Source organism: Sinohyriopsis cumingii, chromosome 10, assembly GCF_028554795.1.
Source record: "Sinohyriopsis cumingii isolate HCF-2022 chromosome 10, ASM2855479v2, whole genome shotgun sequence".
Taxonomy (NCBI): Eukaryota; Metazoa; Mollusca; class Bivalvia; order Unionida; family Unionidae; genus Sinohyriopsis; species Sinohyriopsis cumingii.
Genome location: NC_142970.1, coordinates 120834022 through 120861784, shown reverse-complemented (window position 1 = coordinate 120861784; position 27763 = coordinate 120834022). Strand labels below are relative to the sequence as shown.

The following is a 27763-nucleotide window of genomic DNA, read 5'->3' as shown; positions in this document are numbered from 1 at the left end:
GAAAGGAAGGAGAGTAGTCCGTGGGCTGGTCTGAAGAGAATTTTCTAATGACCCCTCGCAAAGCTCTGACGAAACGTTCCATCTGGTTAGTCTCTTTCATCGTTGTGCTCGGCTTGAGAGTGAAATGAACAGTGAAACGACAAGACACACACCCTTTTATATACGTTGGTTTGTCATGACTATAAATTAGTCTATGGTGTTTAAACTTGAGTCATTTGACGTTTTGCACTCAAGATGAAACGATCCTATTCATTCGAGAAGAAAGAAGAAGAAGAAGAAAGTAAGAGGCAGAAACGTGATCTATCGCCTCGTACCAGGGCTGAAATCTTGGCACAAATTCATGCCAGTGATTTTGAAGAGGATATGAGTGAACCAGAATCCGAACCCTCTAAACCAAGTTCACCACCCTTAGTCAACCCTGAAAAGTACTATTCCATTCGAGAGACGGAAAAGCGCTCCTCTAGAAAATTTAGAACCACGGCTTACACCTACACGGTGAAGTTTAAATATTTCAAGGCCGACGTACCCTTGGAGAAAGCAGAAGGGTTTATCACCGAGATGTGGGATTCTTTGCTCACCTCACTCAAGCGACAATGTCAACCCAAAGAAGACGATCGCTTGACACTATCCATAGATCACGACGGTTTGAAATCCCCTGTTTGGATCGAGTTTAGCAGACCCGCAGAACTAACCCCTTCCAAAGTCATGGACAAGATTCAACACGTACAACAATCTAATGACCAGTTTGACATCACCGATGGTAAAGCCACACTGAAAATGGCTCACGTCTCTCTTCCTCAAGGGACAGTACGCAAAAAGATGTTATTGGTGGACGACCTTCGCAACACCAAAAAGAGTCTCGTCCGAATTAACAACCCTCAAGACCAGATGTGCTTAGCCCGTGTCATCGTGGTGGGACGAACCTATGCCAACAAGAACGACACGGTAGAATGGAAAAGAACCTGGGAGAACATTCGAAAATCGAACCGAACCAAACAACGAAACGAAGCAGAACTCCTGTTGCAACAAGCTGGCCTGTCCAAAGACACACCCTGTGGCATTCCTGAGATGCAAAAATTGCAAGATGCCCTAGCTCCACGCTACACCTTGAAAGTGCACCCTCAAGAAATGCGCGGACCTCTGTTGTTTCGAGGCCAAGACTTTAAGGACGGAAAATACATTCATGTTTATTATCACGATGACCATTTCGATACCATTACCACTATCACCGGATTCCTGGGATACAGACATTACTGTGAGAAATGTGAGTATGGTTATAACAATCGAGAGCAACACAAGCATTGTGGATGGAACTGCCCAGGATGTTTGGCCTCTCCACCCTGTCTGAGCGAAGAACCAGTGCCTTGTTCGACTTGTCTGCGTACGTTTGTCAGCCCTACCTGTTACCAACAACATTTGAAAACACAAGGTTCACAGAAGAAATGTGCTTGTCAACTCCTGAGATTGTGCCCTACGTGTAGACAAGGCATACGTACCAACAGTACCAAGTCACACGTATGTCGAGGAAAGAAAAAATGTCACATTTGTCACCACATCGAGGACTTGGAACACCAATGCTACGTGCAAAAATACCAACCCCCACCAGAGAAAGTGGACGGTCACAAGAAGAAAAGCAATTTCATCTTTTTCGATTTCGAATGCATGCAAGAGACCGGCATTCACATTCCTAATTTCTGCGTGGCTCATCGAGCGTGCGAGAAGTGCATTCAAGAACCTATCTTCAGTCATTGCCCTCACTGCAGCAAGATTCCTGGAGGACGTGAAAAAATCTTTCGGGGACCGAACACGTTACCCGATTTCGCTCGATGGGTCTTAGACCCCATCGACAAGACGTGGAGCCAAGAGGACATCGAACGTTACGGAGATTGTCATCGTCATGACACGGTGATGGCTCACAATTTCTCCGGATACGATGGACAGTTTCGTCTCAGATACTATACGGAACAAGGCACCGAACGTCCTAAAGTCACTTTGAACGGAGCCAAAATCATTTTCATGCAAGTGGGACAAGTGCAGTTTAAAGATTCGATGAGTTACTTGGCCATGCCTTTGAGCCGAATGCCTAAAACGTTTGGAATGACAGAAATGGCTAAAGGGTACTTTCCACACTTTTTCTATACGGAAGCCAATCAACATGCCGTTCTACCCCATTTGCCTGAGGCTCACTATTACGACCCCGACAACATGCGTACCGAACAACGAGAAGCTTTCTACGCTTGGTACCAGGCTCATGCCTCTGACCCCTTCGACTTTCAGGAAGAAATGCTAAAGTATTGTCGTTCCGACGTGGACATTTTACGACGTTGCTGTGGAAAATTTCGAGAACTGTTCATGGAACACGGAGGGGTCGATCCTTTGAAAGAAGCTTGCACCATTGCCAAAGCGTGTTCCTTAGTGTATCGACAACGATTCATGCCTGAAAACACCGTGGCTGTCATCAGTCCTCAAACGACCCACTTTGTCAAACGTCAATACACGGTCAAAGCCCTACGCTGGTTACATTACTTGTGCGACAAGGAAGACAAATGGATTCAGCATGCCCGCAACGGAGGAGGCGAAAAGACCATCGGAACGTATTCGGTCGATGGCTGGGACTTAGAAAACCCCAAGATCGTGTACGAGTTTAACGGTTGCTTATTTCATGGATGTCCCGTCTGTTACCCTGACCGTGACACTAAAAATCAGTTTTTGCAACGAACCATGGAAGACATGTACCAGGACACTTGTCAGCGACGCCTAAAGTTAGAACAGGAAGGATACCAAGTGGTGGAAATGTGGGAACACGAGTACGATCACCGTTTGAAAACCGATCCCGAGTTTAAACACCTCGTGGAAAGTTACCAGTTCATGGACCCGTTGAACCCGAGGGATAGTTTGTACGGAGGAAGGACCAATGCCACCTGTTTGCTGTACCAAGCCGACGAAGAGAAAGGAGAAGAAATCAAATACTTGGACGTGTGTTCGCTGTATCCCTACGTGTGCAAATATTGTCGCTTTCCTGTAGGGCACCCGCAATTGCTGACGCAACACATCGACCTGAAAAACATTCGACAATACGAAGGCTTGATCAAGTGTAAAGTTTTGCCTCTCACGAACCTATACCATCCCGTCTTACCTCACCATTGTCAAGGCAAACTGATGTTTCCCTTGTGCCGTACTTGTGCCGAAACGTGCAACCAGGACCAACCTTGCCATCACAGCCAGGAAGAACGTGCCTTGACGGGAACCTGGGTCAGCGTGGAATTGTTCAAAGCTCTGGACATGGGATACGAACTGTTAGAAGTGTACGAAATTTGCTACTTTCCCAAGACACAACAGTACCACAAGGGTGACCCTACTCAGAAAGGCATTTTCGCCGACTACGTGGATGCCTTTTTGAAACTGAAACAAGAAGCCAGCGGCTATCCTTCCTGGTGTCACACTCCCGAAGACCAAATACAATTCAAAGAGAAATACTACGAACAAGAAGGCATCTCTTTAGACCACATCGAAAAAAAACGAAGGCAGGCGATCGTTTGCCAAAGTGATGTTAAATTGTTTGTGGGGTAAAATGGCACAACGACCGTGTTTACCCAAGACGGAATATTTGACAGAACCTTCCCGCTACTTCCAGATGATTCACGACAAAACCAAATACATGAAACACGTGGACGTCGTTCGAGAGGATTTGATCTTGGTCAATTACGAAGAAGATCTGGACTTTGTACAAGACGACCCTTTTGGAAATGTCATCATTGCGGCTTACGTGACAGCTCATGCTCGCTTAAAATTGTACGAAGCTTTAGAACTGTTAGAAGAACGCGTCCTGTACTTTGACACGGACAGTTGCATTTACATCCATCACCCGATTCAACATCACCCTGACATCGAAGGAGACCGTGTAGGAGCCTGGACAGACGAGCATCCCGACGACAAGATTCTAAGTTTCGTCAGTGGCGGCCCCAAAAATTACGGCTACGAATACCGGGACAAACAAGGAGAAGTGCACACGACGTGCAAAGTGAAAGGACTGACTCTGAATCATCGTACCAGTCGAGTGGTCAACTTTGGGGTATTGAAAGAAGCCTTGCAATCGGGAGAGGATGGAAACTTTAAAGTGACCACCTATCAACCGAACAAGATTGTACGTTTACCCACTCACCACATCGTCAATCGACCCTTGGAAAAAGTCTATCAAGTTGTATACCAGAAGCGAGTGGGACTTCCCAATCACTTTACGTTGCCGTACGGTCACGTCGGCATTGGTCTGTATATAAAAAGGAACCCTAGGCAAGATCGATAGTTCATTGTTCATTGAAGTAACTTACCATGTCGTTGACGAAGATGAAACCAGATTGGTTTGACTTGGACCCAAGAGGTGGCCCAGTATGCACGAGAGTTATTCAAGGAAAAAAGTTACTTTTCAACCCGTGTTAGTGACGGTGACAGAAGAACCCGTCACCAAAGACGGGACTGTCGTGGACAGGCCTGAAAGACCCTTTCGGGAGGACACTTGTGTGACCTTACCCCCTACTATAGAACTGGTTAGAACTTTACCCAAAACATGTTGTACAGACACTTGTGTTTATTCCACGTTCATGGTTATCATGTGCCTTTTATTCTTGTACTTAAGCCTTTGGCTTTTATGTATTTTTGTCTTTCGTATTCATGTTTGAAAAAAAAAACATTCAATAAACGTGTTCTGAAAAAAAAGTATATAAACTCTTGTCTTGTTTGTTTTCGTGTCACAAGTGACATTTCTCACACTATGGCTACCTCTGCTGTCTCTGCTCCCTCTTCCTCTACTGTCAAAGTCATCGACGAACACTTAGATCGTGCCAGTTGGGAGGCTTTGTATCTTCGCCATCCCTTTAACATGCTCATTGCTGGACCTAGCGGTTCAGGCAAAACCGAATTCGTCAAACGTTTGATCGAACATAAACATCATTTGATCGATCGACCCCCTCAACGAATCGTGTGGTGTTACAAAGAGTGGCAATCGGCGTACAACCTCTTGCGAGAAAGTCAAGGCGATTCCATCGTGTTTGTGGAAGGCATTCCTAAAGAAGACGACGGCATCGTCTCTGACTCCCGTCAAACCCATTTGGTCATTTTCGACGACATGTTAGGAGAAGACGAAGAAGAAATTAAACTGTGGTTCACGCGCCAAGGTGCATCACCGTAATGCCAGTGTCGTTTACATCACCCAAAATTTGTTTCAACAAAGTAAAGCCCATCGCACCATCAGTCTCAATGCGCATTACGTGGTCTTGTTTAAAAGCCCTCGAGATAAATCGCAAGTGCAAGTCTTAGCCAAACAGTTAGGAACGCCTTGGCTGACTCAGGCGTACGACGATGCCACTCAAACGCCACACGCCTATTTACTCGTCGATTTGAAACCTACGACTCCCGAGGATTTGCGATTTCGTACCCACTTGTTTCACCACTGGTGCCAAGACGGAGGGCCTGTCCTGTACACGTCTCCGTCCTCGACTTCATTTCACTCCCGATAAAAAAATCTATAAAAACCTCAGACCCTTTTTCGTCTGTCTCACACAGTGTGAACATGACGTCCCTTCAGTCGCATCTTCCCGTCAAATTGATTCGTGCCTTGTATGCCATCAGTCGAGAAAAAGATCCACAAACACGTGCTCGTGTCTTAGAAGCTAGTCTCAAAGAAGTCTTACGATGGTTCACGGTGACAGCACGTCAATTACTCCAAGGAATCATTCAGATTCCTCATCAAACCAAACGCTTTTTTGATCGAAACAAAGTCGCTTTGGTCCAACTGGCCGATCCCCGCATCGACACTCAAACCAAAAAACAAATCATTTTGAAACCTGGAGGGAGCGGTACTCTAGGAGGGGTCATCATTCGCTCACTCTTCAGATGGGATCCTAATGCCCCCAAAGTTATACCCAAGACAAAAGTCCAACGAAGCCCCAAGAAGAAAAAGACCAGGTCCCCAAGGAGAACTTCTCCAGTGGCAGGACCCTCCTCTGACCAGACACCACCACCACCCCGGAAAAAGAAAAGAAGCCCCCAGAAAAAGAAACAGAGAAAAAGTCCCCAGAAAAAGAAAAGTCCACAGAAAACTAGTCGCAAGAGAGGCACTTCGGCCAGGACGCAACCTTACACTCGCAAGCCACGATCTGCCACGGCAGTGACTGCGTCTCCGGCATCCTCACGTTTGTCCACTTCTCCGTTGATGACACCAGGAACTGAAGAGTACTTGGAGACATTGATTACACCAAGAACTTCTCCGTTGATGACCCCCAAAAGAACTTCCCCAGTGGCAGGACCCTCCGATTTAGTGGCAGTGGCTGCTGCTCACAAAGTACCTTCTCCCAAAATCAAAGTCCATGAAAGATCGGGCATGTTACAAAGTTTACTGGATTTGTCCAAGCAAGAACTGGCTCGATTTAGTCCGTTGCGTACCCCTGCACGACGTGTCATGCCTGTCCTCAAACTGATACGACGTCAAGACAATCAGTGGCGACGCGTTCGAGTATAAAAAAGGCCTGTGCCCGAGTAGAGTATCAGTGTTTCTTTGGTGCTCCTGAAGATTCAAAGATGTCACCCTCCAGAAAACCCCAAGGAAAGAAAAGGAAAGGACTGCCACCACGTTTAGCCAAACATGGGGACATGTTATCTGTCCTGTCCAAAGCTTCTCCACCCCTACGAAAAAAACTCATTCAAACGGCCTCCAAAGAGGTCATCGATACCGTGTGCGAATGTTGTTTGAACGTTTTGAAAGGCACGATCCCTTTGTCCAAACACCAGAAACAATGCTTAGGCAAACATCGTCACGTTCTTCGCCAAATGGTTCAAAAGAAAATTCCCATTCGTCAAAAACAGAAGATGTTAGTGCAACGTGGAGGTATTTTACCTCTCTTGTTAGGCCCCATACTGAAAGGAGTCTTGGGAACCATGTTGGGAGGACTGGTGGGAGCAAGATAAAAAGGCCCCGGAAGTTCCAAGATCTCAGAATCGACCCCTGACAACCCCATGGAAGGACGAAAACTAGCTTTAGTGCCTTACAAACGATGGATGGAATACCATCGGTGGCAAGAACAACACACCCCGCATTTACCTCCCAATCCCAATTTGAGCGAGATGTCCCAGTTACAACACGAATTGCAGTCCTTGATGGATAGCCAAGATTTGTCCGAAACAGAAAAATCGCAAAAGTACGGTCAACTCTTGCAACGACTGCAACTCTTTCACCAGAAAGCTTTAGACGAAACAGCTCTACCCACTCTGAAAGATTTTAAGACCTTGATGAAAAGTCCAGCACCATCACCAGTACCAGTACCAGTGACCAAGACAGAAAAAGGAAAAGAAGAAGAGGAAGAAGGGTTTCAAACTCCACCAGAAAAAGTACGCAAGTTAACAACACCACCTACCTCCAGAATTGGATGGATTAAAAAGATGATGGCCACCCCTTTTTCCCCAAAAGAGAAAAAGAAAGTGAAGACAGAAGTGAAGACAGAAGTGAAACAAGAACCGATATCACCCGCTCAGACATCCTCCTCCTCTTCAACACCTATTGCCGGTCGCACACGCAAAGCATTGCAATCCAAGAAAATACCCCAAGAGAAAAAGAGTAGCATCCTCCAAGAGTGAGTGCCTTATTAACACACCAACCAACATAAAAAAATGGAAAAAGTCTTAGCCAGCATTTACTACGATCCCTCCCATCCTGCAGGTTACGCAGGAGTTCAAAAAGAGTATCGTGCTGCCAAAACGCGACTGAAAGTTTCCGTTTACCTCAAGTGCAACGATGGTTTTAAGAACAAGCTACCTACACTTTACACAAACCCATTCGACGCAAGTTTGCCAGAAGTCGCACCCGAGTGGAAGGCATCGATCATCAATATCAAGCCGATTTAGCCGATGTCTCTCATTTGGCCAGCTACAATCGTGGCTACAAATTTTTCTTTTGTGTCATCGACGTCTTTTCCAAATTTGCCTGGGTCGTGCCCTTGACTTCCAAATCGAGGAGCGAGTTAGTGCGAGCCCTGCAACGAGTGTTGAAACAAAGCGGTCGTCACCCTCTTCGATGGCAAACGGACAAAGGCACCGAATTTCTGAACCAAGCTTTCCAAAAAGAATTAAAGAAACGTGACATTCATTTTTTTACCACCGAGAATCCAGAAACCAAAGCCAGCATCGTGGAACGTTTTCAACGCACTTTGAAAGAACGTATGTGGAAATATTTTACGCATCACCACACTCTGAAGTGCATCGACATCTTACCGCACCTGGTGCAAGCGTACAACCAATCTTACCATCGAAGCATTGGACGTGCCCCGCAAGACGTGACTCCCGACAACGAAGTATTGGTGTTTGAGCGCCTGTTTGGTACGTCCCCGACGAGGGCTGTCCCCAAGAAAAGTGGAATGTTGGCCGTAGGAGATTGGGTGCGCATTGGCAAAACCAAACGCACTTTCGACAAAGGTTACTTACCTAACTGGACGACCGAATTGTTTCGCGTCACTGGACGAGTGCATGGCCGTCATCCTGCCGTCTATAAATTGGAAGACATGAACGGAGAAGTGCTCAAAGGAACGTTTTATTTGCCCGAGTTACAACGTGTCACCAAAAAAGAAGACGACGTGTACGACATCGAAAGCATTCTCGAACGCAGAACCCGTAAAGTGGGCAAACGACGTGTCAAAGAAGTCAAAGTACGTTGGAAAGGATATCCACCCAGTTTTGATTCTTGGATCGACGCTTCGCAAGTCATCGACTATAAAAAGAAGTGACCATCATGACTTTTCACACAGACGCAGCTACGTCGACCACTCCTCCTTCACCTAGTTCTTCTGTGCAAGATTTACAAAAACAACCCTTGTGGGTGTGGTGTGGAGAACGTGTGCCTAAAACGCAAATCGTCTTTTTCTGCCAAATCTTCGTGGTGTATTGTGTCATCGGGGCAGCCATCGCCAATTTGAGTTTGCAACAAGGAGACAAACAATTGTGGACCATTTTATTGAGCAGTTGCATCGGTTACCTGCTTCCTAATCCCTCCCTGAAATTCACCTCGAACCGGAACCCCGGGAACCTTGTGTCCAGTGCCAGTGCCAGTCACCACTTCAACCACAACCAGAACCCCATTTTAGACGGAGACACGCCTCTGACGTCCACTAACCCCTCGGACAACCACAGAACTCTGGAATGATGAGTCACCAAAGCCAATTTTACTTAACTTTACCCAGTGACAGTTCCATGGAGGTGTTTCCCAAGAACACGTTGTGCTGTTACACGGCCAAATTACCTCAGGCCATCCCCTTAGATCACGAAGCCCATTGGGAAGTGGCTTTAGTATAAATGATTCACCCAACCCAAGTCCTCAATGTCCTACCCAATCAAAATTTTTTTGATGTGGAAGTTCATGACGAGCAAATGCAACAGTGGATGGATAGCAATATCAAATATGAAACTCCATTTTCGAAAACGGTTCTCTCACGACTCTTAAGTCATGTATCCAGTGTACCGAGGGGTTGCTCGACAGCGAGGACACGGTTTAGGAGATATGTTAAAATCGGCCTTTCGTTCGGTGGCCCCGGTGTTGAAACCGATGGTGACACGCGGATTGCACGCCTTGAAAGATGCGGCACTGACGCAAGGCAAAGAATTTCTCCAAAATGTCATCATCGACAAACAAAACCCTAAAGAAGCCTTCATGGGGGCAGGCAAAAATGTCTTGCTGCAAACGGGCAAAGACATTTTAGGCCAACGAGAAACACCTATAAATGCCCTGCACGCTACCGAGTCAGGCATTCAGCAAGGACAAGGCAGAAAGAGACGACGAAGAAAACACCCTTTCACCAGACTTCAAGCGAGAAAGGCCAAGAAAAGAAGAACTGTTCGAGACTTAGACGTTTTCGATTATTGAGAAAAGAGACAAAAAAATGATGCACCGAGAATCTTGCGCTTGTTCCAAGACGGAACTGGATCTGTTTGCCATGCCCCCCACGATGATGACGATGCAAGAATCCCAGTGGGTGGAATTTCACCCCGTCTCCTCACTGACCGATTCCGCTCCCATCGAGTTTGAAATCAAAGGACAGCCCGAAGATTACATCGATCTGAATAGCAGTTACTTGTACCTGAAAGTCAAAATTCTAGATAAGACTGGAGGTGCTATAGACGATGAAGCAGTAGCTAGCGTCAACAATTTCATGCATTCCTTGTTCAGTGGAGTGGACTTGTACTTGAATAACAAACTGGTCAGTAGCAGCATGGATACTTACCCTTATCGTGCCTACCTGGAAAATCTCTTGACGTACGGAATAGATGCCAAGAACACTCATCTCAATGCCTGTGTGGTATGGGAAGCTGACGAACCTACCAAGTTTGAAACATTGGAAACTGATGAAAAGAAAGACAACAATGATGGATTTGTAGAACGAAGAAAGAGAATCACGGGAGCCGACACAAGTTTAGAACTGATGGATCGTTTGCATTTGGACATGTGGTTGCAAGAAAAGCATTTGCTGAACGGGGTGGATGTCCGCCTGAGACTGAATCGTAGCAGTGCCGCTTTCCATTTGATGGCTGATAGTGACGGTTACAAAACCAAAATCCTAGAAGCCAGACTCTACGTACGCCGTGTGGAAGTGTTACCTAAAGTGGGAAACGACATCAGTCAGACGTTGAGCAGAACGACTGCCAAGTATCCCATACGACGCGTGGAAGTGAAAACCTTCACCATTCCCAAGGGACAGCGATCCATGATCGAAGATCATCTGTTCCAAGGACAGTTACCCAAACGTTTGATCGTTGGTATCGTCGAGAATACAGCCTTCAACGGAGCTGCCGAAAAAAATTCTTTCTACTTTCAACACTTTGGCGTGTCCAAAATCGAAGTCAGTCGCGATGGCAAGACCTTGTGTACCCGACCTTTCGAACCTGACTTTACCAAGAAGAATTACTTGAGATCGTACTTGTCCCTGTACGAAGCCACCGGACAGTTAGGAACCAATACCAGTCACGGTATTACGTACGAGGATTATGCAGGAGGCTACGCTTTGTGGGCTTTCGATTTCACTCCAGACCAAGGCAGCGACGAGGGACATTTCCACCCTATAAAATCCGGCCAGATTCGTGTGGAAATTCAGTTTAAAGACCGAGACCCTGATGAAACAGTGAACGTCATCCTGTATGCAGAATTCGATAATACCATAGAAATCAACAGTTTGAGAGAAGTCATCCTAGATTACTAGAAACCATGGAAGACTGTTATCCCTCTTTACCTAGTGGAGAAACTTTTAGTGTTGGATTATTGTTAAAAAATGTTAGAGTTGTTGTTTAGTGTTAAGTGATTTTTGAATAAAAAATGTTGTGTTTTGAAAAAAAATGTTTGATGTTATATTGTTGGATTATTGTTAAAAATGTTAGAGTTGTTGTTTAGTGTTAAGTGATTTTTGAATAAAAAATGTTGTGTTTTGAAAAAAATGCCTTTGTCTTTTGTTTAGCTATAAGAATGTTGGATTGATGCTCTTTCATTTCTTACTATCCCTCTCATGACACTCACTAAACGTTGCGACTCAAAAACCGTGTGGGATGTTTTCCTTCACGTCCGCGCTTTGTTTCCAGTCTAACCATCCATTGGCGACTCATCCTCCTACGAAGATGTGCTCCAAACTAGCTAAGCTCAACGAAGCCTACGTGTATTTGCATAGGGTCAGACACAGTCTGATACCGAAGCCAGAAGAAATAGAGAATGTGAGAATGTTAAAAATCACTGAAGGCCTGATAGAAGAGCTCTTCAGAGAAGAAATGAACAGGGAAAAAGAAGAATGGACAGAGAAGTACAGACTTCAGAGACAGCAGCAACAGCAGCAACAACAACAACAGCAGCAGCAACCTGAAGCTGACAGAGGCTTTGTCGATTGTCGTATCGACACCAAAGAGTTCTTCTTCTCTTTTCGAAGAAGCAGACCTATCGCCAGAAAGTCTATCCTCAGAGGACATCGCATTCTTAGAAACTAAAAAAGAATGCCATAGCAAACAAAAAAACAGCCCTTTTCAGGGCTACCCAATACTCAAGAAGAAATTACAATCCATTTGCCAATGTGTGTAGGTAGAGTAGTGTGAAAATAAACACTAACTCTTTTTTAAAAAAATGTGAGGGTATGTGTTTGTGTGTTTGTGTTTGTAAGTGGTTAAGTAAGTTGGTATGGATAGTAGATTAAAATGATGTCTTTTTTTTGGTGTTTGAGGTGTAAATTTGGGGTTAGATTGGATTTCTTTGCGTATGTGGATAGTCTATTGAAGTGATTTATAAAAAATTTTAAAATAGTGATGGGTAGCATAAAAAGTGAGTGAGTGTTTCTTTTAGGTCCGCGCGTTGTTGGTTTTTGGTCATGATGTAGGTAAGATGAATTTTATGTTTTTAGGGGGATGTTTTCCTTCACGTCCGCGCTTTCACTATAAATTGAAACTCGTTCGGCAGTCCAACTACCCTTGTTGATTGATCAACACCAAAAATGAACACGAGACTGGAGAAACTGTTGGAACTTCATGTGCATCTGGAATATGCTAGGCGCATATTAAATGAACTGGCCGCGGAAGCCATTGTGGAGGAGGGAAGGATAAGAGAGGAGGAGGAAAGAAGAAACAAAGAAGAGGAGGAGAGAAGATATAAAGAAGAAGAGGAAAGAAGATACAAAGAGGAGGAGAGAAGATACAAAGAAGAGGAGGAGGAGGAGGAGGAAAAGGAGAGAAGAAGAAGAAATTTCAGAATCCCAGAAACCGAAAATTGGGATTCTGAAGCCACATATCCTGCCTCTGCTCTCTCCCCCCAAAAGGTAAAAAGCAACTGGGGGATAAGATGTGCATGCGGCGCCAGGCCTGGAAGGTGCCAACATTAACCAGGTGTCCATGAAGTTCCAAAGAAACAGCCCTTTTCAGGGCTACCCAATACTCTAGACAAGAAATAACCATCAATTTGCCGATGTGTAGGTAGAGTAGTGTGAATATAAACACTAACTCTTTTCTAAGATAGTGTGAGGGTATGTGTTTGTGTGTTGGTGCTTGTAAGAGCTGAGGTATGTTTGTGTGAATAGTAGATTATGGGTTTCTTTATTGTTTCTTAACGTATGTGAAGAGTACAGTTAGGGTTTTGTAACCGCTCACGTACGATTGTGTGCATAGTAGAGTATGGATTTTGTTTATTGTTTCTTAGCGTATGTGGAGAGTATAGTTTGGGTTTTGTAACCGTCCACGTACGATTGTGTGGATAGTAGATTATGGATTTTGTTTATTGTTTCTTAGCGTATGTGGAGAGTATAGTTTGGGTTTTGTAACCGCTCACGTACGATTGTGTGGATAGTAGATTATGGATTTTGTTTATTGTTTCTTAGCGTATGTGGAGAGTATAGTTTGGGTTTTATTATATGAAATGAGAAAAGTAGGGGATGTTTCCCTTCACGTCCGCGCTTTTACTATAAGAACCCACAGTATTCGTCGTTCAAACCATTCTACAAAGAAGATGGCTTCTAACCAAATGGACAAAATACAAACATTGCAAGACGTTTTAGACAACTTAGGAATGGTGGAACAGATGTTAATAAGACTCGTTGAAGACCATTATTCCTATAGTCCCCATCGTGTAAAGATGGAAAGTAATAACTTAAAAAAGGTAAAGGACAAGATTAGTGGTGTCATGAAAGAGATAAAGGAAAAGAAGGAGGATGAAGAGGAAAGAATAAGAATAAGCAAATGGAACGAAAAAATTGAAAAAGAAGAAGAAAATGAGAAGAGGAAGAAAGAAGAGAAGGAAGAGAAGAAGAAAGAAGAGCAGGAGAAAAAAAAAAAGAAAGAGAAGAAGAGAAAGAGTGTAGGAGATAAAATAAGAACTTGGTGGAGAAAAAGAAGAAATTAGAAGCAGAAGAAGAAGAAGAAAACCCAAAGGCCCTTTTCAGGGCCAGCCATATTTCTCGAAAAGAGACAGCCTTTCCATTGCCTACCCTTTTTTAAATTTAAATTTAAATTTAAATTTAAAAAAACTTTAAAAAAAAAAAAAATCCCATATTCAATTCCCCTTGTCCCTAGACAAACCCAAACTATATTCCCATGTTAATTTCCCTTGTTCCTAGACAGACCCAAACTCTATGTTAAATTCCCATTGTCCCTAAAGTGGCCCAGCGTTTTTCTCCATGTTAAATTTCCATTGTCCCTAAAGTGGCCCAGGGGTGTTTTTAATGCTAAGCCCCATTGTCCCTAATGTGGCCCCATTTACTACTGTCACTGGTGTTAGCGCTGATAATAATACTCCCGTAGATACAACTATCACGAATACCGAATATACTATTGTGTCTAACATGGTTACATGCCATTTGTATTTTTTTACCTTTGCTGTGTATTTGTTAATAGTATTTTTTAACTCTGACTGCCATTTGCGCACTTGATCATATCTGTATTGTTGCGCTGTTGACTCCGTTGCCATTTATTATATTACGCAGTAGACAATTGAGGCGTTTCAGCTACAAATTCCAAACACCACCACTAAGATGTTGCGGTTAATTTCTTGTCGGCGGATTCCAGTATAAATGTTTCTTCGGTTCCGCTATTTAATATGATAGTCACAACCCCCGAATAATTGTCGGTGGAATGTCTCCAGGGGATATGTTGTAAAAATCTCAAATTTTGCAGCACCGAACACAGAAAAACTGTACACGCCAGTGGCTGTTGCTGTATATTTGATAGTAATATTTTGTTTATGTTGCAAATCCAGATGATACCGTGTACACTATGTTGGTGATATGCCCGGAAGTAACTCCAGTGGGGACTTCAGTCAAACTGGTTTTGTTAACGATCTCAGGAATCCCCGTTACGAAATCCTGCTGTGTTTGTTTGATCATGTCAATGTTGGTCTTGATATCAGAAAGTTTAATGTCGATGACGGGAGGAGTTCCCAAAAACTTATCCATGGAATCATCGGTTTTTTGAAAGTTTCTTCGAAGTCTCGCAAACGCGTTTACATGAACATCATACTCGGCCCGCAACGTTGTTAGTTTACCGTCAATGGTGCTAGTGTCTGTGTCAACATATTGTTTATTTGCGGCATCTTCCGGGGATGTTGGATCTCTCAACGTGGTTATTTTGTTACCGTTGAGATTGAGTTCACCTGTCATTGTATCACCGGTCTTTTTTATACGTTCCCCTGCAACATTTTGAGTATCATCTCGAAGCGTCGCGATTGATATCAGCGAATCTCTGATTTTTCTGCTATCAGTGAACACAGGAAGGTTACCCAAAGTAGCTCCAATAACCCTACGAATTATTTCATGCCATTTGATATCGCTGGTTTTTAGTTTTCCTTGCCGGTCCTGAAAAATAACAACCTCATCTGGGTCTATCCCGGTCAGACTTAAAAGATTATTGATTTCATCTTTGGTCGCATATTTTGATAAATCCATGTCGGTGCACTTTACTTTTCTATTGAGAAGAGATCTTCCATAGATATCAACCATTATTTGATAGGAAACTGTTTAAATCGACCCATGGTATACTCGTGAACAACTTTGTGAGGTGGTTTGGTTGACGCTGATATCGCATCAAGAACATTCAATACTTGCTGGCCACATATCGGAGGATCGGTCAGTGTTTGTGTTGCCAGCGTTGAGTACACACTTTTGACCTTGACCCTGTCAAGGACGCGGGGACGTCTTTTGTATATCGGAGAAATTCAACTGGCGGTGTTAACCCATACGAATCAAAATAGATAATGCCACGTGGATCGATCGCGTAAGCAACCCAGTGAGTTCCTGGACCATCGCTGTTATCAAGATTAATAATTCCGGTTTCTGGATTATTTGGTTGTTGTGATCTCTCATAAAGACGCCTCTGAAATTTTTTATATTTAATTGTTTAACAGCATCGAGTAAATCAAAATTGGACATCGGTAGAAAATCAGCGGTTTTCAAAACCGTTTTGGGTACCATGATGGTGGAGTGCCTGGAAGTCTTAGCCCGCGTCCCTTTTTTTTGTAGCCGCTCCCTGTGGCTTTCTTTAATGCCATTCCAGCAGCGGTTCCAACAGCTCCTAACGTGCCAGCCTTAGCGACTGCAGAAGCAGCAGCAGCTATCAGTGCTGGTATTGCTGCGACAAGTGGAAATATACCACCGGTTTTAACCATATCTTTGATGGCTTTTGGAGCGAAATCAAGTTGAACTCCGGTTTTCGCTTGCTTTCCTTTATTGAAATGTTTTAGTTGGGTTTTAGTCAACGATAACTTGTTTGGACCACCATTAGTGATCTGATCATTTTTTTAGCGTTATCGTTGTCCCACATGTGCTCGCGTTTTTCGATTGAAATTTTTTCACCTGACCAGGAGTCAGAGTGACATTAACGTGACTGTATGACATTTCTTATAACTTTGCGATTGATCTAATTGTCCTACATGTTTTCGGAAAACTACATGTTTTCCACTGGTGCATCAACAAATCTCATTCAGCCGCCAACACCTTCAAGTAACATTGATTTATCGCTGAGTATAACAGCAATTGCTTTGTACTCAGCTATAACCCCTCTATTCACGGTAGCCTGAAAGTGTATATCAACGACAGACTGTCTAGTTAAATCAAGATGCTCTAATATCATATGTGAACGTGTTTCATTACCTATTCATGCAACATCCTGAAGAGCAATACAAATATGTCGCGGCACAGAAACTCCCTGCTGTGATGCTATATGCCATGTAAATAAACCATTGATGGCACTCTGAGTACTATCTGTGGTTGTTGCAAGCCACGATAACAACACTTTACCGCCTTGATCCATAAAAGAAAGCTGTCGCTGTTCTTCAGTAATTGCAGGAGTCATTACCGGCATCCACAGTGATAGTTTTGTTATGTTTACCTTACCAGTGTCTCCTAGAGGTCGCCATATAGCATCATTATCATTATTTTTTCTAACAAGCACGATCGTATGTTTTGCCCCAAAAATTACCTTTCTGACATCTCTGCAAAATCCAAAGATGTGCGACAGCAGAATGGCACATGAAAAATTTCTACGATTACCTTTCAACATTTGTCTACGTGCAGCGAAACCTAAATTAAATTCTTCATTAGCACCATGAACCACCGGCCACGTATCAGCGTCAGCGTTATTGGCAAAGTTTCTTGGTCGTCTAATATTGTACTGATCACTGTTAGGAAAATTAGAAGTGCCCTTGGCAAACATCATTGATGGACCAGCTGATCTTGTATAATCATCAGAATATCTTGCTAGACCAATTATTGTTGTAGCAACATCAACATCCTTCTGAATCGATTCAATATCTTTTCCATCAATCATGTAGATAACACTATCAAACACTGTCATAATTCCGTTATTGACAAAACCGATTTTAACATCAGGTCCGTATTCTGTATCATCTACTGCTTTTATAATTTTTTTGGTTCTCGTGCGTCATAAGAATAATACTGATACTCACGCAATGATTCATTTCTAAGGACCGGTTCGTCTATGTCGAATGCGGGGTCGGATTCCCGTTTAAATATTTTATTATAGGAGTTATTGTCTAAAATGAAGACCACTTCCCGCCACAAACTTGTTTTTATTTGTTCAGGATTTATCAGCGCTGCTAGTTTTTGATTTGTGGCTTCATTTATTACATTACTAACATTTGCGGGTATGTCTGTGGTGGCTGGTAATTTTACTGGTGGAGGTTTTCTGCGTATTAATCGTGCTAGTCTATCCTTGACTGCCAAGAATGCTTTACTGGCAGCGCCACCAACAGCGCTATTAGCTTTATCTTTCATAACGTCAATAGCTTTCATCGATAATTGTTCTGCAATCGGTATTGCTTTAGGTGCCATCCTCGTGAATAAACCCCGAACAACATCACCAAGTCCGTTTCCATAAGTCATCCTGTATACGGGTACTCGTGAATTTACAACCCTGACCATGACTGGTCTACGATGAGAATTGTGTACGATCATTTTATTTAATTAGTTATTTCTCTAATCGCTATCCGTGAGTTCATCAGTAAGTTCTCGGTAGATGTGAGCATCCATGATGCCGCCGCTTCATTAATTATTTCTGGTGAGTTATTTCCAGCCCGCGCTCCTCCTAAGAGAACTTCTAACCGCGATACGTCATTGATAATATTGTTAGGGCAGGAAATAAAATCACCCCCCCCCAAACCACTGCCAGTTGCGCCGATGTCGAGGACATCGTAAAATACTTCTGGAGATCGTGGTCGTTTTTTGGTTTCTACATCTTTTACAAATTCTTTATACCCGGGATCTTTTGGATCAATAGGTCAATTTTTAGTAGTAAAATATAATAAAGGAGTCCAATGTTCGGGTTCTAATTTTTTAACGTATTGAGATTTTAGATAATTTTTTCAAGAATCATAACCATGTGCAGCAATACTGAGTAATTTATCCCGGTCAGTAAAAACACTAAGAGCTTTACGGGTAAAAAGTCCTACAGGTGTGGACCGAGATTTCTCTTGTTGCTTCATCGATGAAGTTTGCTCAGGCGGTGAATAGGGAGGTGGAGGCCCCTGTGGTTGTTTACCTTTGTCAATCTCCTGCATTGCCTTTATAAGTTTTGCAAATTTTAGATCGTTAGATTTGACTGCTTTTTTGTTGTAGTATATACGATACGCCCATTTAACAAAATTGTCATCACTCACGGAAATATATTTCGGGTTTAAACCCGCTAATATCAATCCAGGCAATTTTTCTTCTGGTGTGTTTTTAAGGAGTTTAATAAAAGACGGATCAAATTTTGCAGTCAGTTCAACACTTTCTTTTACTGCTTTGGGTGCAGCAGCTGCGGCGACTTCAGTGCCTTCTTCAGCCGTGGGTGGAGTTGAGCTGCAACTATATCAGTTGGAAGATCTCGTAAAAGTTTTTTTGGTTTTTTAGTTCTTCTAGCAATTTTTCAGTCTGCTCAGCGGTTTGTTTTAGCACTGGAAGAATACCCTTTTCATCTCCCAATAAAGCTCTTTCTGTGATATCTGCAGCTTCCTCAGTAGTTGTCGTAACGGGTTTAACTAATTCTTCTGCACCTGTTGCAAATTCAACTTGTGCTTGCTGACGTTCTTGAAGTTTTTGTCTTACAGAATCTCTCACAGGAAGAAAATTTTTTATTGCTTCTAGTCGCTCTCGAGCCAGTCTAGCGGAATGTGCTTCTCCAATGTTGGCCATTATTGTTAACTTAAATTTTTAATTCAGAGCAGCAGAGAGGGCGGAACAACACCGAGTGTTTTTGCAAGACAGACCCTTGTATTAGCAGAAATAGTTGTATAGGTAGATATTTTCATGAGATAACCTTTCAAGTCAGCAGAGAAAGCCTATTGTGTCATGTTTACTGACTTGAAGGGTTTATTTTGTGAAAAGAACCGCTCTATCTAAAATGTTCTCGATAGAAGGCTCTATTAAGCGAAATAGTTTGTAGGATTTGCCCTCTCTGCTGCTAGAGGTCTGATGAATTCGTTTGTGCACCTTTGGATGAAAACATGAATTTGCCTTTGTATGCTTTTAGACTGGAAAGCCTTCTTGCTAAAGCTATTCTCTCCACAACTGGTTGTGACAATTGTTTATTTCTAAGTTTCATATGACCTAAGCCAGCAGGTTCCATTGCTCTGAGCAGGAATGACACAACTGTCTTCATGGTTGTTTGAATAGATGAAGCAAAATTTCCTGATTAGTTCCCGTTGCATGATTGATGATGACGTTGATCCATGACTTTTCCCATCTGAGTAGTGCAATGAGGATAAGGTGACAGTCTGATACTCTTGCTTTATTTATCGCTTTTGGAATCAGAGGTGTTACATGGTAGACTGATGCAACCAGGCTGTTTCCAGTTGATCAAAGAGCATCAACAGCCCAAGCGTTAAGTGCGGAATTAGATATACAAAGGTTGGCATTGGTATTCCACCCTGTTGTGAACAGGTCCACTACAGGTTGATCCCATCAGTAATGTATCTGATTGAAACCTGAAGGATGAAGAGACCATTTTATCTGAATTAGTTGAATGTACTGGGACAAAAAATTGGCTAGTATATTAGAAGTGCTCGGATATGGTGTGTGGATTTGCTATTGATAACACCACTTTAGAAAGTCCCACACCAGGTCTTGGGGCATGGGTCCTTCTTGTCATACGAGATAAGTCACCACTGGGTTTCTTCTTGTCATTTGTTAGAAGTGACCCCTATTGTGGACAGAATGAAAACTCTTGCCATCCAGATATTGCCGTCACCAGTGAAAGGCTTTCACAATGACCATTATCTCCAGAATGTATTGATATGAAGATGTTATTCCTAGGGAAAGGAATGCACAGCTGGTTTCCCGAAAGGATGGTAAGAGGTGGGCTCTCCAGCCTTCCTTACTTGCATCAGTACATACTATAATCAATGGCTGTTGTACTTGGAGATATATATCAAATTAGGTTTCCCCAGTTCCACTGATGGTGCCTCAACTGTGTGCAGATGGTGAGAGGATGTCACGTGGGCAAACTTTAGGACCCCATTTGGGTAAAATAATCATTGCAAAGGCCGCATAACAAGGCAATCTAACACCATCAGGTCTGCTGCCACGCTGTGCAAGCCTAGTGGGCAAATTTACATGTGGGTAGAATTCGTTGGATTTCCATGCCCGATCCTGAGGGAGACAAAATATGTTGCCATGTACTGAACTCCTTGCCTAAGAGAACAAATTGCTGAGATGGTACTAGGTTGGATCTTTCCTTGTTGATGAGATTAGAATCATGTTCAGAGAGACAAAAAAAAAAAAAAAGAAAACAACACAGAGCTCAGGACGATCACATGCTGATTTTTGCATAGGCAGGTGTTTTTAAAAGACAAAATTATTGCCACAGAAATTTTTAAAGTAATGTCATGTCATGCATAAGGTCATAGCAGACTGCTGTAACACATAGCCTGCAGAAGTAGAAAGAAATAGCAGTTAACACATGCACAAAAGATACAAGGAAGAGTTCCTATCAGGGGGAGGTAAAGGCCTAGGGTAATGTATTTGAAATAGAAAGTTTGTTTTCCAGTTTTTTGTAAAATACGATGGACTGGCTGATTACTGAAGTAAAATAATGCAATATGATAAAATAAATACAACACATATTTCCAAAGCTTAATATAGCAAAACGGTTTGAAAATTTTGTTGGGTAAAGTAAAGAGGTCATTGTTGAGCGTCAGAAATGAATAAAAATTACTTATCACCTCATTAATATGCATGGATCTTGCTCATTATCATTCCCTCTAAGATCTTGATGATACAATTGATAGACTGACATATGCGCAAAGATGATCGGAATTGTCCAGATGCTTTTTTAAAATGTACCATTGGAAGAATTCTCCACTACCATTTACACATGACTTGAGAAACAAACAAATGTGCAATTATAAATCCAAAGACGTTGCAGTTTGATCTATCAATCAAAGACTGTCCATAGACAATATACTCCTAAAGCATGATTATGCAATGACAAATCCAAAGACCTTGCAGTTTGATCTATCATTCAAAGAATATCCAGAGACTCTATACATCTTAAGTAAACATGATTATGCAATGTGAAATCCAAAGACATTGCAGTTTGATCTATCATTCAAAGACTATCCATAGCTCTATACATCTTAAGTAAGCATGATCATGCAATGTGAAATCCAAAGACACTGCAGTTTAATCTATCGTTCAATGACAGTCCATAGTCACTATACACCTAAGTAAGCATAATTATGCAATGACAAATCCAAAGACCTTGCCATTTGATCTATTCATAGAAAGCAGCTTATTCTCAAATGTAATTGCATGATAATGGTTACAGCAACTTGGTGCAAGTAACTGAATGAAAGTAGACATATCATATGGAATGTAAAATTAAACTTTTTGCTCCTGTGATTGTGAATGTTGATCTCTAGGGCTGAGAATCAACTGGGGTGTGAATCTTCCCTAAGGTAAACTACATTGACAATAGATCCTGGAAACTTATTGTGTGGAAACCAAACAATGTATAACGTTGGTTCCAGTAATCTTTATCTTTCAAAAATCTAGCTATTAAAGATTTACTGTCAACCATATGACAGACTTGACGATACTGAGAATAGAAGATTTACAGCATAGGTTTGATTGCATTATGTTGATCACGGCAGAAGCAAATAAGTCTACTGGTAACTTCCATTGAAAGTAATGGAACTGACATATAAAGTACAATGTACTTAAAACTGTAAAAGGTAATTCAAATGCTAGGACCAAGACAGTTATCAATCTGTAGCCATCCACCTCTTTCATACTTATGAAAATAGATTTGTTTATAAAATCCCAATGTTTACTATGCATACCAACCAAATGTTTCATGTGTATTCTTGATGCCAGACTATGGGATACTAAATTCCAGGAGATATACTCAAAAATAACTAAAATGTAAAAGTAAGTTCTTACAAAAACTGATTATGTATTTTGTCATTTGGTTCCAAGAACATCTTATTAAAAAGGTGGCTTCTCTGACCATGAAATAAAAGACTGTCTTTTTAGTTTAAAAATTGTCATCTCCAAACATGAAACGATTAGTTATATTACTTCCAAAATGGCATCCCTGACCATGTAAAGATTGGTTATATTAGTTCCAAAATGGCATCCCTGACCATGTAAAGATTGGTTATATTAGTTCCAAAATGGCATCCCTGACCATGTAAAGATTGGTTATATTAGTTCCAAAATGGCATCACTAACCATGAAAAGATTGGTTATATTAGTTGCAAAATGGCATCTCTGGCCATGAAATGATGGGCTATATCAGTTTCAAAATGGCATCTCTGGCCATGAAATGATTTGCTATATTAGTTTCAAAATGACATCTCTGACCATGAAAAGACTGGCTATATTAATTCCAAAATGGCATCTCTGACCACGAAAAGATTGGCTATATTAGTTTCAAAATGGCATCTCTGACCATGAAATGATTGGCTATATTAGTTTCAAAATGACATCTCTGACCATGAAAAGACTGGCTATATTAATTCCAAAATGGCATCTCTGACCATGAAAAATTGGTTATATTAGTTTCAAAATGGCATCTCTGACCATTAAATGATTGGCTATATTAGTTTCAACATGGCATCTCTGACCATGAAAGATTGGCTGTATTAGTTCAAAATGGCATGTCTGACTATGAAAAGACTGGCTATATTAGCTTGTTAAATGGAGACTCAAGCACAACTTGCTTCATATGGCCCTTAATATCCTGTTAAAACTGTTAGTACAGAAAACAGCCATGTATAACACTTTATTATGAAAACTGTTTTTTTTTTTTTAAAGAAAACGACCATGTTTAGAACTTAATGAAATCTTGATTCAAATGCAATGCACCAGCTGCCATTCAATAAGTGTGCACTGAATGAAAGAAATCCAATGTTAATTTGGCAACCTTAGCTTTTACCCAGAGGAATAAATGGTAGGTATGTTCCAAGATATATTAAATAATGAAAGAAATCCCATTCAAATTGGCAAGTGTAGGTTTTACCTTAAATGATAACTATCCAACTTGTTCCAAGTTCTATTAAATGTCACACATACAAAATTCAATACCTATTTTGGAAAGTGACCAGTTTCTGATAGGTTTATTTCTATTTTTTGATAGAAGTATAATTCCAAATGCTGACAATATGCATACAAATAAAAATATACATGAAGACACCATGCAAGAAAGTAATGCTTTTCAAAAAATCTCTTCCATAAGAAACGATGAAAAAGGAAGTTTTTTTAAACTCAAAGTAGAGTTGTAAATCTGTTCCTAATATAAATGGAGAATAATGAAGTTTCTCACCCAACGTAGGGTTCTAATATCTGCCCCTAATACAAATGGAGAATAATGAAGTTTCTCACCCAAAGTAGAGTTCTAAAATCTGTTCCTAATAGAAATGGAGAATAATAAAGTTTCTTACTCAGAGTAGAGTTCTAAGATCTGTTCCTAATAGAAATGGAGAATAATAAAGTTTCTTACCCAAAGTAGAGGATGTTGCCAATATCATGCTCAAACTTTAAAAACAGATCTAGTTCCTCTTTGGACTCTATCTTAACAGCTTCTTTTTGGTTCATCTCCTCTAGCAGACTGTACGGCATGACCTGTAGATTAGAAGGCAAATAACACCTTTAATTACTACTGTATGGCATGACCTGTAGATTAGAAGTCAAATAACACATTTAATTATTACTATATGGGAAAACATTTATATTAGAAGTCAAATAACACATTTAATTACTACTGTATGGCATGACCTGTAGACTAGAAGTCAAATAACACATTTAATTACTACTGTATTGCATGACCTGTAGATTAGATGGCAAATAACACATTTAATTACTACTGTATGGCATGACCTGTAGATCAGAAGGCAAATAACACATTTGATTATTACTGTATGGCATGACCTGTAATAGAAGTCAAATAACACATTTGATTATTACTGTATGGCATGACCTGTAGATTAGAAGGCAAATAACACCTTTAATTACTACTGTATGGCATGGCCTGTAGATTAGAAGGCAAATATCACCTTTAATTGCTACTGTATGGCATGACCTGTAGATTAGAAGGCAAATAATACAATTACTAATTTCAGATTTATTGGACACTGAACATTGAGTGTTGAATGTAATTTGTTCATGATTACTAATGACAGATAAACACATGACACAGGAGCAATTGCTTTATATTGACTTATCTTGATTTCTGTTAAAGAAGCAAACTTTTGATTTTTTGCAACCACCTATTACAGTGAGGTCAAAGCAAAGTATACAAAGATGAAATGTGACTAAATTCCTTCTCAGATATGGAGAGTACCATATGTCTCTCATTATAAGCCCCTCTCAAACTTCCACAACATTTAGCAAATTCCAGGGTATCTTTTGCAGTAAAAAGCCCACTACCTGTTTATCATTATGGTAACCTGGCATGACCCCTGTGAATATCACAAAATAAATAGTGTAACTACTTACTCCACAAGTATCAGTATTATAACCATGTATGTATGACCTCTGTGAATATCACAAACAGGGTAACTACTTATTCCACACATACCAATTTTGGTATATATATATATATATATATATATATATATATATATACATATATGTTAGTACATATGAATATAACAAATAAACAATGATATCAATGTTGTTACATATACACTAGTACATATGAATATAGCTAATAAGCACATTTATACATTTTGGTACATATACACTAATGCATAAACATCACTATTTATCAGTCATATCACTACGATGTCTGCAATGTGGCAGTTTATAGTTATGTCTAGCACTGGGGCATCATGCCACAGACATATAGCATGATGTCTGATCACTCACCATTCATCTAGGTTATCAGTGAATGTCAAAATTCAACTGGCTTATTAATGGCTGTTAAAATTCAACTGGCTTATCAATAACTCACAATTCAACTGGGTTATCAATGGCTGTCAAAATTCAACTGGCTTATTAACGGCGGTCAAAATTCAACTGGCTTATTAACGGCGATCAAAATTCAACTGGCTTATCAATGGATATCAAAATTTAACTGGCTTATCAATGGCTGTCACAATTCAACTGGGTTATCAATGGCTGTCAAAATTCAACTGGGTTATCAATGGCTGTCACAATTCAACTGGGTTATCTATGGCTGTCAAAATTAAACTGGCTTATCAATGGCTGTCACCATCCTACTTGAATATCAATGGTTGTCACCATTCTACTGGCTTATCAATGACTGGCACAATTATACTGGGTTATCAATGGCTGTCACCATCCTACTTGAATATCAATGGCTGTCACCATTCTACTGGTCAATCAATGACTATACTGGGTTAACAAAGTCTATAATGACAGATTGTAATAACCAAACTATGTCCACATTCTGTTGGGTTATCAATGACTGTAACGACATTATGTTTTACACAAAGTCTGTCACCATTCTACTGAGTTATCAATGGCTGTAATGACACTGTGTAATGCCTAAAATCCATCTCTTTTCTACTGGGTTCTCAATTGCTATAATGATAGTATGTAATCTTCATTATCCTCTTTGAAGCAATTATTTTTCATTATTGTAAGTATGAAAATCTACTCAAGTTATTACTTTGTGTTAATCTTGAACTTGGTTGATTACATGAACATAAAAAACAATAATTCAGTCACACGTACCTTGACACCTGCGGCCTTAAGACTCATCAGGTGCTCTTCCAGAGTGAGCCACCTCACTGGAATGGCCTGACCCCAATATGGCTGCTCAGATGCAAGCTGTATAATTTTCTGTTTTAACTCCTCCAACTTCTGGTCAATCACAGTGTTGTCAATGGCAAAGTCCTCATCAGCCAGGTGAACTATGATTGGCTTGGTACCGAGATATTCATACCGAATCTGCTGAAAGTAACTTTGACACACCTCTTCTCTGGAATCCTAAAATCAAGAATAAATTACCAACACATGTCATCTCCAAACATCTATCTTGAATAGGTCTGGTATGATGTCGCTGGATAGGTCTGGCATGACAGGTTTTAGACACAAAATTGGTGATTGTTAATTATGCTCTATGGCCATCTTTTCACCGAGATGAAATCTTTCCAAGCCACAATCAGTTTATATGGGATTTATGTTTTGACATTAGCATGGTTTCAAAACTGGAACAAAACAATGGTTGTGCACTATTGTACTTCCTTAAGGCAATTTATCCATATCTGACTTGAACAGTAAATCTGTTTGCTAAAATTATGATGGAAATTCATGCAGGACTTCAAATTAGCACCTTTTTCATTTAAGATCACTATAATTCATTTAGTGACAAGGCCATACTAAAAATGACTATCCATTCACAAGGAGTAGCAAGGTCATACTAAAAATGACTATCCACTCAGAAGGAGCAGCAAGGCCATACTAAAAATGACTATCCATTCAGAAGGAGCAGCAAGGCCATACTAAAAATGACTATCCATTCAGAAGGTAAAAGTGACTATCCATTCAGAAGGAGTAGCAAGGCCATACTAAAAATGACTATGCATTTAGAAGGAGTAGCAAGGCCATACTGAAAATGACTATCCATTCAGAAGGAGTAGCAAGGCCATACTAAAAAATGACTATCCATTCAGATGGATTAGCAATTGCAAGATTTTCATGACTGTTACTATCACAACCTTTCTGTCAGATGTCCGAGGATCATCATCTGTATTAACAACCAACTAATCCATGGGATGAATGTGTGGCTTAAGTTTCATCCTCCAAGTAGTTAAGGGAGAAGTAAAGATAATAAACGTGTACTCTGGAATGGATGGACCATTACATAAGCTCTTCTCATTTATGACCAATATGGCTAGAAAGTTACATATATTATTATAATTGCAAGTAATTGACATACCTAATACATGTATTACAAACTTGTACTTCCTAGTTATCTGCAACCTTGATGTCTATTTGGTCTTACTTACAACTATACCTACCTGCTGGATCTGATCCACATGTGTTCCCACCAGAATCACAGGAGGGGTCTTTGCTTCTGGGAATGGTGCACAAGAATGTATGGAGTTCAACCAAACTTGTACAAGCTCTATAAAAGGAAAGTTACACAGAAATGTCATAACTATAAGAAAGAAGGACTGTCATCACAAAATATATAATGCTCACAAGGTACTGATGCAAAGCTGCTAAATAAATATGGCAGACTAATGGAAATGAATTTTTGCCACTTAATTGTTAGCAATTCATTTAACCAAATAGTACATTTCTCATATTTT

The 27763-nt window shown here is 40.9% G+C and overlaps 1 protein-coding gene across 1 annotated transcript in view; it reads right to left on the bottom strand.

Annotated features, from left to right (window-relative positions):
* Positions 1–27763, bottom strand: part of LOC149791113 (uncharacterized) — a 142919-nt gene that overhangs the window by 78024 nt on the left and 37132 nt on the right. The window contains exons 4-6 of the mRNA XM_089973032.1: positions 27470–27576; positions 26181–26435; positions 23983–24104 (exon numbers count right to left, since the gene is read on the bottom strand). Of these exons, the coding sequence (XP_089829158.1) occupies positions 23983–24104; positions 26181–26435; positions 27470–27576 (484 nt within the window). The remainder of the gene's footprint in view (positions 1–23982; positions 24105–26180; positions 26436–27469; positions 27577–27763) is intronic.